The sequence below is a fragment of the Anomaloglossus baeobatrachus genome, chromosome 8, assembly GCF_048569485.1.
Source record: "Anomaloglossus baeobatrachus isolate aAnoBae1 chromosome 8, aAnoBae1.hap1, whole genome shotgun sequence".
In the NCBI taxonomy this organism is placed as follows: Eukaryota; Metazoa; Chordata; class Amphibia; order Anura; family Aromobatidae; genus Anomaloglossus; species Anomaloglossus baeobatrachus.
Window position 1 is genome coordinate 166,742,252 of NC_134360.1, and position 15,675 is coordinate 166,757,926.

The 15,675-nt window shown below is 40.7% G+C and overlaps 1 protein-coding gene across 1 annotated transcript in view; it reads left to right on the forward strand.

Annotated features, from left to right (window-relative positions):
* Positions 1-4,399: 4,399 nt before the first annotated feature.
* LOC142249347 (pancreatic alpha-amylase-like) overlaps positions 4,400-15,675 on the forward strand; it is an 89,389-nt gene continuing 78,113 nt past the window's right edge. The window contains exon 1 of the mRNA XM_075320972.1: positions 4,400-4,567. Within this exon, the coding sequence (XP_075177087.1) occupies positions 4,400-4,567 (168 nt within the window). The remainder of the gene's footprint in view (positions 4,568-15,675) is intronic.

Here is a 15,675-nt window from a genome sequence, read left to right on the forward strand (position 1 = left end):
GCATTGTTCCGACTGCTCATCTCCGCCCCTCCTGTGCTATTGGATGTTCGTCATGTGACATCGCCGTGACGCCACACGAACAGCCCCCTTAAAAAGGAGGCGGTTCGCCGGCCAGAGCGACGTCGCAGGGAAGGTAAGACCGTCTGACGGGTGTTAGCGATGTTGTGCGGCCACGGGCAACGATTTGCCCGTGATGCACAACCGACAGGTAGGGTACGCTCGCTAGTGATATCGGTACCGATATCGCAGCGTGTAAAGTACCCTTTACAGTGAGGTCCAAATATATTTGGACAGAGACAACATTTTTCACATTTTCATTCTGTACATTACCACAATGGATTTTGAACAAAACAATTCAGATGCAGTTGAAGTTCAGACTTTCAGCTTTAATTCAGTGGGTTGGTCAAAATGATTGCATAACAATGTGAGGAACTAAAGCATTTTTTACACTCAATCCCTTCATTTTAGGGGCTCAAAAGAAATTGGACAACTTAAATATTTGGAAATAAAATGTTAATTTCTAATATTTAGTGGAAATCTCTTTGTTGGCATCTCTTTTGATGTCTTGAATTCATGGGCATCACCAGACACTGTTCCTCCTTTTTAATGCTCTTTCGGCCTTTATTGCAGCGGTTTTCAGTTGTTCTGTTTGAAGTTTAGTCTTTAATAAGTGAAATGCGGCTCTATTGGGTTGAGATCAGGTGACTTGGCCATTCAAGAATTTTCCACTTCTTTGCTTTAATAAACTCCTGGGTTCCTTTGGCTTAATATTTTCGGCCATTGTCCATCTGTATTATGAAACTCTGACCAATCAGTTTGGCTGCATTTGGCTGAATTTGAGCACACAGTGTGTCTCTGAAAACCCCAGAATTAAACCGGCTGCTTCTGTCCTGTGTCACATCATCAATAAACACTAGAGACCCCTTGCTATTTGAAGCCACATATGCCCAAGTCATCACATTGCCTCCACCGAGTGTTACAGATGATGTGGTATGCTTTGGATCATCAGCTGTACAATGCCTTCATCATACTTTTTTTCTTTCATTCATTGTGGTAGAGGTTGATATTGGTTTCATCTGCCCTTAAAATATTCTTCTAGAACTGTGTTGGTCAAATCTAGCCTTCTTATTCTTGAGGCTTATGAGTAGCTTGCACCATGCAGTGAACCCTCTAGATTTTCTTTCATGCAGTATTTTCTTATGGTAGATTTTAATATTTATATGACTACAACCTGTACAGTGTTGTTCACGTGGTTGGATGGGGTTTCTCTTCACAATGGTAATTGTTCTTCGATCATCCACAACTGTTGTTTTCTGTGGGCGTCCAGGCCTTTTTGCATTGCTGAGGTCACCAGTGCTTTTTGCTTTCTCAGGTTGTACCAAACGGTAGATTTAGCCACTCCTAATATTGTAGCAATTTCTCGGAAGTTATTTTTTTCTGCTTTTTTGCAGATGAAGGATGGCTTGTTTCACCTGCATGGAGAGCTCCTTTGACCGCATGTTTACTTCTCTGCAAAGACTTCAAAGTAGAAGCACCATACCTCAAATCAACTCCAGGTATATTATCTCCTTAATTGAGAATGAAATAATAAAGGAATTGCTCACACCTGCCCATGAGACAGCCTGAGAGTCAATTGTCCAATTACTTTTGGGCCCTTTAAAACCAGGCTGGCACATGTAAAGCAGCTGAAACTCCTAAACCCTTCATAAAATTTTAATGTGGATACGCTCAAATGATAGCTAAAAGTCAGGACTTTACGTCCATGTCCATTATATAACTAGAACTTGAATATGTTTCAGTAAACAGGTAAAAAATATATTTGCGTCAGTGTCCAAACATATATGGACCTAACTGTCCATGGGGTTCGGCATCTTGGTAAATGTTTGGGTTCAAGTCCAGTCCCGAACCAGACTTTTTATTAAAGTCTGGTAGGACCCGCTGAACCCGAACATCTGTGAATTCACCCATCTCTAGTAATGAGCCAGAAGGAGAGCGTATTGTAAGAATTTTCAGAGTACGAAGACCAACGCCGTCCCTTTAAGTGAGATCACTTGCTGGTGTCTGTACTCTGGATAGTCTCAAAACACACACTAACTACATGCTTTGGTGCTGATTTGTTGCTGGTGATGTGAGCTGACAACAGAGCGTGCGCTGTCATCGTGCTGCACTGTCATTGTGCACATTGCACAATGCACATCGCGTTGGGACTAGCTCAGCCATAAAATGAAAATGTCTTTGGAGGCTTTGTTTCAGGGAGGGGGGAATCTGCCCTCTGATGTTGGTTTGTTTGAGTATCCTAGAATGCACTGGTATTCTCAAATGAAGCATCATAAAAAAGGAAGTGAAAAAAAAATAGAAAAGCTGTTATATAGTGTAGTCAGGGAAAGAAAGGGAATTTGTAATTCAAGTGTATTAGATAATAGTTTAGATTATGGCACTAAATAGAAGGATTAAGGTGGAAAATTTCTTTTGATTTCAAACCACCCCTTTAACGACTTGCAAACAAATTGTCATGTGATATTTCCTCCTCCAGTTTTAACTCTTGTAGATATTTGTGACTTCAGTGATCATTGCAAATTATAATTCAGTGCAAAATGAAAACTGTAATATGCATCAAATATTTCATTATTATTGTTATTTTAATAAAAATGTGGTCCTGAATCTCTGTTGTGAGGTGACAGACTAACCGACTGCTTACTCCTACTGTCCTTCAGGGCTTACAACTACCTGGAAAATAATGGACAACTTGTGTGAGGGTTCGCTCACACTCTCTTCAGAGAAATTCAGATGCATTATGCAAATGACAGTCAGCTCAAACTGACTGTGCTCCCAGTTTAAGCCAAGTGTCATTCAAGGTGATTCGATTTTCTCACAGACAAGAATTGGAGAACAGTTGAGAAGATGGAGAACTTAAGGCCACTTTACACACAGAGATAAATCTTTGGCAGATCTGTGGTTGCAGTGAAATCATGGACATATTGTTCCATTTGTACACAGCCACAAACCTGCCACTGATTGTCCACAATTTCACTGCAACCACAGATCTGCCAAAGATTTATCTCTGTGTGTGACAGGGTCTTTAGTTTCTCCATCTTCTCCATTGTCTGTGTCGGTATATCTTGGACTGCACTTGGATGACATTAGAGTGCAGTCCGATGATTTACGCACACCCATTGAATTGTATGGGTGTGTGCTGTGCGATATAAGCTGTCAATAGCAGCAAGCAGTTAAATTTTTCTCATGCTGACTCAGCATGAGAAAAAAAGTGTTTATTGGCACAGCTACTGTACATAGTATAACATTGGCGTGAGTGATATCGGATAAAACAATGGATAGCACTCATCTGAGTTATAAGCTAGAATGAGCAAGCCCTATAAAAAGGACTTTTTATGAAGAGGTTTTTATGATTGTGTTCGTAAAGCACTGAAAATACTGCAACTGACCCTGCCGGTTGCTGTACAGAATAGAGATTTGGGTCCCACATGCCTTAGTGGTTCCTGTGTGTACTAAAATGGTCCTAACCACAGACTAAATGGTGGTAACCCAGACCTATGCTGCCTGAATGGCTATCGAGTGCTTCACCTTCCTCCTAAGAAACCAGAGAGAAGATCAGAGATAAATATGCCTACAGAAAGGAAGAAGTGCTGAGATAGAAAAAGTTCCAAGGGTAAGTAACAAAAAAACAGAATACAAAAGAAAAGCTAAAGTAAATACTGCAAGGTTCTATGCCACATACTTCCTACTAAGAAACAGAAGTTTGGTGCAGAAAGAAAGACAAAACAGCAGAGAGATAAACATTACTTGCTCTTTCACTGACTTAAAATTTAGTATAGCTGGACATCCAAATGAAAATATCACCAGCAAGGGGAAGATATTTATAGTCGCACCTGAAAGGTGACTGGACAGACAAATACGGCAATGAAAACACTTGTTTATCTAAAAGACCAAAGCAAGGATAACATATAATAAACATCAGAGAAATGGTGTATCTGCTGTGGACAAATATGCTGACCACAAAGCACAGGCTCAAAGGTTTGAACCCCGACGTTTAACAAGGTTATTGTAATTGTCATCATTTTACAGTTCTCAGAATACGTTCGACAATGATTTTTTTAATCAGTTAAAAAAAAATCGGGTTTGCAATGGAGATATGCTTGGTTTTGGGTCTAATTACATTCAGTTTTTGTATTTTTTTCATCCATGAGAGCGTTTATTCTATTCATTCTGGTAATTAACAGTGACTGTACTGATGCATTAACGTTTCTCAATCCACACAACCTTTGCTACTAAGTAAAGAGCAACATCAACTACTCATCTGACGGCTCTGAGCAGAGGTCACCTCATAGTCTCCTGCTATAAAAATGCAGCGTACAGGACACTGGCCACACGGCTGCTCAATATGACACTGCTGCTGCTACTGCTGCTGCTCGGGATCTGCACATGTCAATTCAATCCCAATGTGGCCTGTGGTAGGACATCTATTGTCCACTTATTTGAATGGCGTTGGGATGACATTGCTGAAGAATGTGAACGCTATCTTGGACCAAATGGTTTTGGGGGTGTCCAGGTGTGGTTAGTTCTCTGTACCATCTTCTACGTTACTTTTTCTGTCTTGCCAGCAGCAGTATGATAAGATTTCTAGTCTCGATTTTTGCTGATTATATGTGCCTAAAATTACATATACACATGTATACAATGTTAAGGCTATTATACAACCATCAATTCAGGCTACATTCCCTCAATGAGTTTTTGATGTTGCAGATTTTCTGCACCATTTCTGCACATATTATGTCAATTAAGTTATTTGTGAGGTTTTTTCATTGGATTTTTGAGTGCGCTTTTTACATGCAATTTTGTTGCGTTTTTTTTAGGCTGCAGCTTATTTTTGGTGTGTAAAGCTTTAAACTAATCTTTTTTATTTTTGATACTTCTATTATTAGGCTTTAACAAAACGTTATTGATACAGTCATGTGCAGATTACCTGTGTTTTTGGCGCTTTAATGCAGCGGAAACGCACGAAAAACACATGCATTTTTTACCTGCAGATTTTCCGCATTTAATTCATGTCTTTGAGGATAATCTATACTTAAAACTCATCGTACTCATGAGAGAAATTGACATATTGTGGATGTGAAACATGCACCAGATCAGTTTACGCTGTGTAAAAAAAAAAAGCAAAGTGAGCAGGATATTTCTATATATCTCATCCAGTTTGTTGGAACTGTAAAACACTGTGTTTTTGATGCAGCAAAAATGTGCAGGGTTAAAAACTCACCAAAAATTATCATGTGCATACCGCCTATAGGGGTAATAATTTATAAAGGTAAATAACTTGTAAAAATACATTATTTATCAATATATCAAATATATTGTTATTTGTTATACCAGTGCACCAAAAACTAGTTTTTCTGTCAAGGATACTCACATGGTTTCAGTTTGAGATCAGAAGTCTATTTTCTTCCATTAGTCATACTGGTATTCAGGTTTAGGAAAAACTTCACAGTTTTTTAATTCATTCTTATGGGTTACTTAGTAAACAGAAACATATCTTCAGATATATATGATATAGTTAACACTCGCCTCCAACTGTTGGCGCTAGCTCCAGAGGAAACAAGTTTAAGGCTATGTGCGCACGCTGCGGATTTACCGTGGATTTTTTTGCGGATTTGCCTCGGATTTTCTGCAGAAAATGTGTCTAACATTGGTGCAATCATTCCCCAGCAAAACCTATGGGTATAAAAAAATGCTGTGCGCACACTGCGTCTTTTTATACCTGCGGATTTACCTGCAGAATTTCCACTGCAGAATTAATGTGCATGTCACTTCTTTTCCGCAGGTACATGCAATTTTTGCCAGAGATAATGATAAAAATCCGCAGGGATCAACTTGTGGCAAATCCGCACCAAACCACGGCAAAACCGCTTGCAGATTTCGTTGCGGTTTTGGTGCGTTTTTTTACTGCAAGTGCAGGATTCTTTAAGAGGGTCCGAATTTTCCTTGAGAAAAAGTCAATTTCTAGTGTGCACATGGCCTAACTCTTAGGCTGGGGTCACACTTGCGTATGGCGTCTGATATGAGTGCTAAAGATGGAATATGCTAATAACCCTCGGCTCCATCTCTGCTGCGAGCGTGAGCAAAGTGTCATGCGACTGTGACTGGATCTTGTGTTCGGATCACAGCTGTGGAGGAAAGGGCGAGAACTGCAGAGGAGAGGGAGGGCTTAATCCCCCCATCTCCTCCATTGTCAGTCTCAGCATATATCGCACTGCACTTGAATGACATCCGAGTGCCGTCCTATGTTTTTCTCTTACCTATAGACTTGTATGGGTGCAAGTGATACGACTCTCGCAAACAATCGCAGCATACTGTGATTATTTTTCCTCGGTCCATTAAACGCAGATCTGAGCTGCAGCATTGTCTTATATGGGGCTGAGTGCAATGCGAGATTTTCTCACATTGCGCTCGTGCGAGTCATACGCTAGTGTGACTCCAGACTTAGATGCAATGGCCAGTAGATTCCTCCTCTGTAACCAACTCATGTGATACAGTGGCTTAAGGCCCACATACAGTGCCTTGCGAAAGTATTTGGCCACCTTGAATTTTTCAACCTTTTCCCACATTTCAGGCTTCAAACATAAAGATAAACATTGTAATGTTATGGTGAAGAATCAACAACAAGTGGGACACAATTGTGAAGGTGAACGATATTTATTGCTTATTTTAACCTTTTTTAAAAAATAATAAACTGAAAATTGGGGCGTGTAATATTATTAGGCCCCTTTAAGTTAATACTTTGTAGCGCCACCTTTTGCTGCGATTACAGCTGCAAGTTGCTTGAGGTATGTGTCTATCAGTTTTGCACATCGATAGACTGAAATTCTTGCCCATTCTTCCTTTGCAAACAGCTGGAGCTCAGTGAGGTTGGATGGAGAGTGTTTGTGAACAGCAGTTTTCAGCTCTTTCCACAGATTCTCGATTGGGTTCAGATCTGGACTTTGACTTGGCCATTCTAACACCTGGATATGTGGTTTTTGTGAACCATTCCATTGTAGATTTTGCTTTATGTTTGGGATCATTGTCTTGTTTGAAGACAAATCTCCGTCCCAGTCTCAGGTCTTTTGCAGACTCCAACAGGTTTTCTTCAAGAATGGTCCTGTATTTGGCTCCATCCATCTTCCCATCAATTTTTACCATCTTCCCTGTCCCTGCTGAAGAAAAACAGGCCCAAACCATGATGCTGCCACCACCGTGTTTGACAGTGGGGATGGTGTGTCCAGGGTGATGAGCTGTGTTGCTTTTATGCCAAACATATCATTTGGTACTGTGCACAAATAGTTCGATTTTGGTTTCATCTGATCAGAGCACCTTCTTCCACATGTTTGGTGTGTCTCCCAGGTGGCTTGAGGCAAACTTTAAACAACACTTTTTATGGAAATGTTTGAGAAATGGCTTTCTCCTTGCTAGTCTTCCATAAAGGCCAGATTTGTGCAGTGTACTTGTGCAGTGGACTGATTGTTGTCCTATGGACAGACTCTCCCACCTCAGCTGTAGATCTCAGCAGTTCATCCAGAGCGATCATGGGCCTCTTGGTTGCATCTCTGATCAGTCTTCTCCTTGTTTGAGATGAAAGTTTGGATGGACGGCTGGGTCCAGTGGTATGATACTCCTTCCATTTCAAAATGATTGCTTGCACAGTGTTCCTGGGGATGTTTAAAGTTTTGGAAATCTTTTTGTAGCCAAATCCTGCTTTAATCTCCACAACAGTATCACGGACCTGCCTGTTGTGTTCCTTGGTCTTCATGATGCTCTCTGTGCCTTAAACAGAACACTGAGACTATCACAGAGCAGGTGAATTTGTACGGAGACTTTATTACACACATGTGGCTTATATTTATCATTATCAGTTATTTAGGACAACATTGGATCATTCAGAGATCCTTAATGAACTTCTTGAGTGAGTTTGCTGCGCTGAAAATAAAGGGGCTGAATAATATTGCACGCCCCACTTTTCAGTTATTTATTATTTTAAAAAGTTTAAAAAAAGCAATAAATTTCGTTCAACTTCACAATGGTGTCCCACTTGTTGTTGATACTTCGCCATAACATTAACATTTTTATCTTTATGTTTGAAGCCTGAAATGTGGGAAAAGATTGAAAAATTCAAGTGGGACAAATACTTTCGCAAGGCACTGTAGCTGGTAGAGCCAGGGCTTCAAATGAGACTCTTAAAATTACAAAAAACAATAATACCGCACAATCAAGTGAACACAGGTATAAGTCTTGGAAGGGGACTGAAAAAAGTAAAAAAAATAGCTAAAAATAATTTGTTACAAATATTATTTAAAAAAAAGTTTTATTTTCCAATTTATAAATTAATCAATACAAAATAAAGAAAATATAAAAATATTTATTATTACTGCACATAATGTTACAATTATCACCTTGTTTATCTCATACAGTAAACACTATAATAAATTAAGCTAGAATTTACATTTTTCAGTGATCTTGCCTCATATAATAGTGGAAGAAAAACTAATATCTACCTCAAAATACCACAGTAGGCCAAAGTACTAATAAAGACTTGCTTCTCAAAAAAAGAAACCCTCACAGAGTTCAACAGACAAAAAAGTTATGGGTGACACAAACCAAATTTCACATTTTTCAAAAGGTAAATTTAAAATCAGTAAAACATAAAAAACTTAATGAATTACACTGACCAACAGAATAAAAAAAAATGTAATTTTTACTACCTAGTGAATGCTGTAAAAACAGAATCTGAGCAAAAATCAATTTTAATTTTTTCACCATTTCTGTCAATTCACCACTTCATCCTAAATAACGTATGGTAAATTAAATGACAGCATTCAAAACTACAACTCATCTCACAAGAAGCAAAACCTAAAATGGGGGTTAAGTTGATCGATGGTAAAATAAAATAAGTTATGGTTCTTGGGAAATGGAGAGGGGAGAAAGTTGGCCCCAGCGGGTTGAGGTTAAAATTTGGTAAAAGATCCCTTCAACAAATATCAACCTTATTGTAATGTTTTTATAGTAGCTATTTTGATGTTGTTTGGGCCATAGAGGATTTAAGCAAAACGGCAGAAATTTGTTTTTCTTGCCTCTATTTTCCTCAATTTCTGTATACATAGACAGCATTCGAATAAAGGTGTGTATAGATTAGAAGAATCCATAGAGTCACTGTGTTTTTTATCCCCATGATTGAAACTGGTACTAATCCTGGCCATTGCAGCCTGGTTTCAGCTATGCATTACAACTGACACCCAATGCAAATGGTGTTGGCATAGGTCTGACTCCTGACCAACGCCATGCACATGACAGAACTATCAATCAAACTGTTGTAATATAAATGGACTGCCGATGGACTAATGCTAGTGATCTGTGCACTGTTTGTCTATTTAATGACCTGAACAATTTTTTCCAGGACAAAAATTTGAATAACAAAAAAAAGAAATCCTTAATAGGGTTTTCCCATAAACTAAGTTAATTTTAAAGTTCATTTTTATGAATACATCTTGGAATAATAATAATATCCACAATTGGATGTGTTTATATAAAATATTCCTGTGCTGAGATAATATTATATCTATGTCCCTGCTGTGTACTGTGTAATGGGTACTGTGTAATGGCCGTGTCTGACCATACAGGGATACATGGTCTGATCATACATGCTCGCTGCCTGGGAGTAATACTAGACTCTGATCGCTCTTTCAAGCCATACATCCAAGCCCTCTTCCCCTCCTACCGCTTCCAACTCAAAAATATTTCCCGGATCCGTACATTCCTTTCCCAAGAAACTGCAAAAACCCTAGTACATGCCCTTATTATCTTTTGTCTGGATTATTGCAACCTCCTGCTCTGTGGCCTCCCTTCTAACAGTCTCGCACCCCTACAATCTATTCTAAACTATGCTGCCCGGCTAATCCACCTGTCCCCCCGCTACTCCCCAACCTCTCCTCTCTGCCAATTCCTTCACTGGCTTCCCATTGCCCAACGACTTCAGTTCAAAACCCTAACCATGCCCTACAAAGCCATCCACAACCTGTCTCCTCCCTACATCTCTGACCTAGTCTCCCGGTACTTACCTGCACGTAACCTTCGATCCTCACAAGATCTCCTTCTCTACTCCCCTCTCATCTCCTCTTCCCACCATCACATCCAAGATTTCTCCCGTGCCTCCTCCATACTCTGGAATGCTCGGCCACAACACGTCAGACTCTCGCCTATCTTCACAAGCTTCAAAAGGAATCTGAAGACCCACCTCTTCCGACAAGCCTACAACCTGCCGTAAGCCTCAGTCTGATACAGCACTGCACAATCAGCTCTACCCTAACCTACTGTATCCTCACCTATCCCTTGTAGACTGTGAGCCTTCGTGGGCAGGGACCTCTATCCTCCTGTACCTGTCTGTCTCTTGTATTGTTTATGATTATTGTACTTGGCCCTATTATGTGTACCCCTTTCACATGTAAAGCACCATGGAATTGATGGCGCTAAAACAATAAATAATAATAATAATAATAATACAACATCTCCTGGGCCGTGGAAGTAGCAGAAGAGCATAGACAAGCTGGATAGCATGGGATCACAGCTGATTTGTTCTGTAAGGTAGAACATTTCCCTGCCTTTTTTTAAGCAATGTTTTACATTAAAGAAAGAAGGAACATGGTCTGGTCATACCATATCTCCTGGACTGGGAAGACACAAAAGAGAGTATACAGCCATTACAGCAGGGGATTATACATTTTTCTGTGAGATAAAACATTTCCTGACCTGTTTTAAATAATGCTTTACCTCAAAGAAAGAATAATAAAAGAATTTCGATCCCGTACTTTAATGTCTATATACTTTTTCAATTCTTCCCCAGCACAGGAGATGTGGTATGATCAGACCATGTTCCTGTACAATCAGACACAGCCATTACACAGTGCATGGCAGGAGTACATATATAAAATTATCTTAGCACAGGAACATTTTTTTTTAAACACATCCAATTAAGGTCTATTGATTAAGATGAACTTTGCCTGTGGGAAAACCCCTATAAATCCTTGAATAATTAAACCCTTCACCCTGAGCCTGTTTTAACCTTCCTATTTAAACATGGGGGAAGGGGGGGGTAGCACACTGAGATTAATGAATACGCAAAATACTGTTATAAACATTAAAAATCATAAGGTACTTAGTTAGAGGTACTTGATCAAAGAACACAAAAGACATACAACCACGTCAAGGTGTACAGTATAATATGGATGTACACATATAGAGGTAAGACAAATAGTGGTTAAGGGCCATCCATATTATAAGGTACCCCTTGACGTGGTTTATTGGGTTTCACACTTTTTGATAAAAAATAACTAAATAATGACCTTACATTTTTAACATTTATAGTAACATTTTATGTATTCAATAATTAGGCCCCTTTCACATTGCGTTTTACCTTTTGCTCACAGGTCCCATCGGAGCATCCGTCCGAACCACCCCTCCCCCACTCTGCCAAGCATGTTCCAGACGCATGCACCCGGCAGGGCCATTCACTGTTATGGAGCGCACTGCGTTAGCGTGTGCTCTGTTTTGAGCCATTTTTTGCATATATATACGTTTCTGCAGACGCACACCCGAACGTAGGTGGTCTACGTTCGGGTGTCCGTCTGCAGAAACGTATATGTGCACAAAATGGCACAAAACAGAGCACACGCTAATGCAGTGTGTTCCATAACAGTGAATGGCCCTGCCGGGCGCATGCGTCTGGAACACGCTTGGCAGAGTGGGGGAGGGGCGGTTCGGACGGATCCTCCGACGGGACCTGTGGACGTAGAGAAAAACGCAATGTGAAAGGAGCCTTACAGTCTTCTGCCACGCCATGTTTATATATGTCTGTATATTGATTACATAGCGACTCTGTGCAGCTGTACATTTATTCAATACAAAAAGTTTGCAAATCCTATTTTTTCTTTTTTGGTTTCACCTTCCTGACGTGGCCAAATTTTTCAATTTTGATCAGTATCAGTTTCAATTTATGTGGTCATAATGCTGCAACATTTCTTTATTTCCGAGTGATTTTAAGACAGTTTCTTTTGTGACACATTGTACTTCATGGTAATTGTAAAGTTTGGTCTATATGACTTTTGTTTGTTGATGAAAACAACAAAAAATTCACAAAAAGTGAAAAAAATTATCAATTTTAGAACTTTGAATTTTTACACTCTTAAAACATATAAGTTATATCACACAAATTAATTAATAGATAATATTTTCCACGTCTACATTACATGACCATCATTTTTGAAAATGTATTTATTGTTTGTAAAAAAGTTAAAATGGTGGAATGTTTATCAGCAATTTATAATTTTTCCAACAAAATTTACAAGACCAATTTTTATAGGGTTTACACCACATTTGAAGTGACTTTGACGGTCCAATGTGACACAAAATGCCCCCAAAATGACACCATTTTAAAAATCTGCACCTCTCTAAGTGCTCAAAACCACATTCAAAAAGTTTATTCACCCTTTAGGTGCTTCAGAGGAACTAAAGCAATTTGGTAGGGAAAAATGAAAATGTTACTTTTTTCCTCAAAAATATTGTTCTTGCCCCCAATTTTTCATTTTAACATAGGTAGCAGGAGAAAATGCCCCATAAAATTTGTTGTGCAACTTCTCCTAAGTAGTCTGATGCCCCATATGTGGTGCAAATCTACTGTTTGGGTGCATGGCAGGCTCTGGAAGGGAAGGAGCAGTATTTAAATTGTGGAGTTCATAATTAAGTGAAATAGATGGTAGATGCCATGTCACGTTTACAGAACCTCTGATGTGCCTAAATAGTAAAAAAAAATACACAAATCAACCTATTTTGAAAACAAGACCCCTCAAGGAATTTATTTACAGGTGTGGTGAGCACCTTGAACCCACAGGTGCTTCACAGAATTTTATAATGTTGAGCTGGGAAAATGAAAAACTACTTTTTTACCATGAACATTTTTCTTTAACCCCAAATTTTTCATTTTCTCAACGGTTACAGGAAAAATGGACCATAAAATTTGTTGTGCAATTTCTCCTGAGTACTTTGATATCCTATGTGTGGTGGAAAACTATTGTTTAGCCACAGAACAGGGCAGCAGCGCTTGGAAGGGAAGGTGCGCTATTGGAATTTTGGAATGCAAAATTGGCTGGAATAGATAGTGGATGACATTTCGCGCTTGCAGAGCCCCTGATGTGCATAAATAGTTGATACCTCCCACAAGTCACCCCATTTTGGAAAACTAGACTCCTCAAATAAATTATCTAGAGGTATGGTGAGCACCTTGATCCCACAGATGCCTTACAGAATTTTATAAAGCTGGGATGTAAAAATGAAAAAAACTAATTTTTACCACAAAAATTATTAATTTAACCCTACATTTTTCATTTTCTTGAGGGTAACAGGAGAAATTGGACTATACAATATGTTTTGCATTTTCTCCTGAGTGCAATGGTATCCCATATGTTGTGGAAAACTACTGTTTGGGTGCACTGCAAGGAATGAGCACTATCTGAATTTTTGAAAACCATTTTGGCCTGAATAGATATGAGATGCCATGTTGCTTTTGCAAAGCCCCTGATATGCCTATGTGCTTAAACAGTGGAAACCTTTCACAAATCACCCCATTTTGGAAACTAGACCCCTCAAAGGAATGTATCTAGATGTTTGGTGAGCACCTTGAACCCACATGTATTTCATCAAATTTCATAATGTTGAGCTGTGAAAATGAAAAAATACATTTTTGCCCAAAAAATATTGCTTTTACCCCAAATCTTTCATTTTTATAAGGGAAATAGCAGAAAAAGAACCATATAGTTTGCTGTGCAATTTCTCCAGAGTACAAGGATATCCCATAGGTGTTGGAAAACTACTGTTTTGGCTCACGGCAGAGCTTAGAAGGGAAGGAGCGCTATTTGAATTTTGGAAAGCCATTTTGACTGGAATAGATATCAGAAACCATACTGCTTTTGCAGAGCCCCTGATGTGCGTAAACAGTGGAAACCTTCAATTAGTCATCCCATTTTGGAATATAGACCCCTCAAAGGAATTTATCTAAAATTCGATTGGTGAGCACCTTAAATCCACAGGTGTTTCACAGAATTTCATAATGTTGAGCCATGAAAATGAAAACATACCGTATTTTTCGGACTATAAGACACACCGGACTATAAGACGCACCCTGGTTTTAGAGGAGGAAAATAGGAAAATAAAATTTTAAGCAAAAAATGTGGTCATGACACACTGTTATGGGGCGAGGATCTGCTGCCTACACTGTTATGGGGGTAATGTCCCCAAATTCTCTACTAAGGTGCCGCATCCTGGTAATGATCCTCCTGCCTTGTATATACAGTATATGTCCCTCATCCTGCTATATACCGTCATCCTGCCATATGGCCGCATCCTGCTATATACTGGCATATGGCCGCATCCTGCTGTATAACCCATCATGGCATATGCCCCCATCCTGCTGATATGACCCCATCCTGCTGAGATGACCCCATCCTCCTCAGATGACCCCATCCTGCTCAGATGACCCCATCCTGCTCGTATGACCCCATTCTGCTCAGATGACCCCATCCTGCTCAGATGACCCCATCCTGCTCAGATGACCCCATCCTACTCGTATGACCCCATCCTGCTCGTATGACCCAATCCTGCTCAGATGACCCCATCTTCCTCAGATGACCCCATCCTGCTCGTATGACCCCATCCTGCTCAGATGACCCCATCTTCCTCAGATGACCCCATCCTGCTCGTATTACCCCATCCTGCTCGTATGACCCCATCCTGCTTGTATGACCCAATCCTGCTCAGATGACCCCATACTGCTCAGATGACCCCATCCTGCTCAGATGACCCCATCCTGCTCGTATGACCCCATCCTGCTCGTATGACCCCATCCTGCTTGTATGACCCCATCCTGTTCAGATGACCCCATCCTGCTCAGATGACCCCATCCTGCTCAGATGACCCCATCTTGCTCAGATGACCCCATCCTGCTCAGATGACCCCATCCTGCTCAGATGACCCCATCCTGCTCATAATATACCCCCATCCTGGTGTATGGCCGCATCCTGTGGCACATAAAAAAAAATAAACGTTCATACTCACCTCAGCTCACCTCACTCCCTGCAGCATCGCTCGTCTTCCGATCTGTGTCAGCGGCAGCGCCGCTGAGTGGTGCCGTCCCCGTTCTCCTGCAGCATCGCTCGTTCTCCCGTCTGTGTCAGCGGCAGCGCCGCTGAGAGGAGCCGTCCCTGTTACCCTGCTGCATCGCGATCACCTCCTGTGTCTGTGCCGGGCAGGTGGCTGCGGGTGGACACGTGCGCACAGCGATGACGTCATCGCTGTGCGCGCCGCTAGTCTCCACCCAGCCGACGGCATAGACACAGGAGATGATCGCGATACAGCAAGGTAACGGGGATGGCTCCACTCAGCGGCACTGCCGCTGACACAGACGGGAGAACGAGCGATGCTGCAGGGGAACGGTGAGTACTGTACACTGATTCACTGCTCCCCGCGCTGATGATGATGTGCGGGGAGCAGTGAATACAGCCGCACATGATCACTCCAGGCCGTAGTTGCCAGGGGTGATCATGCGGGCCAGCTGTTTATCCCCCGCCCATCATCCCGCCCACC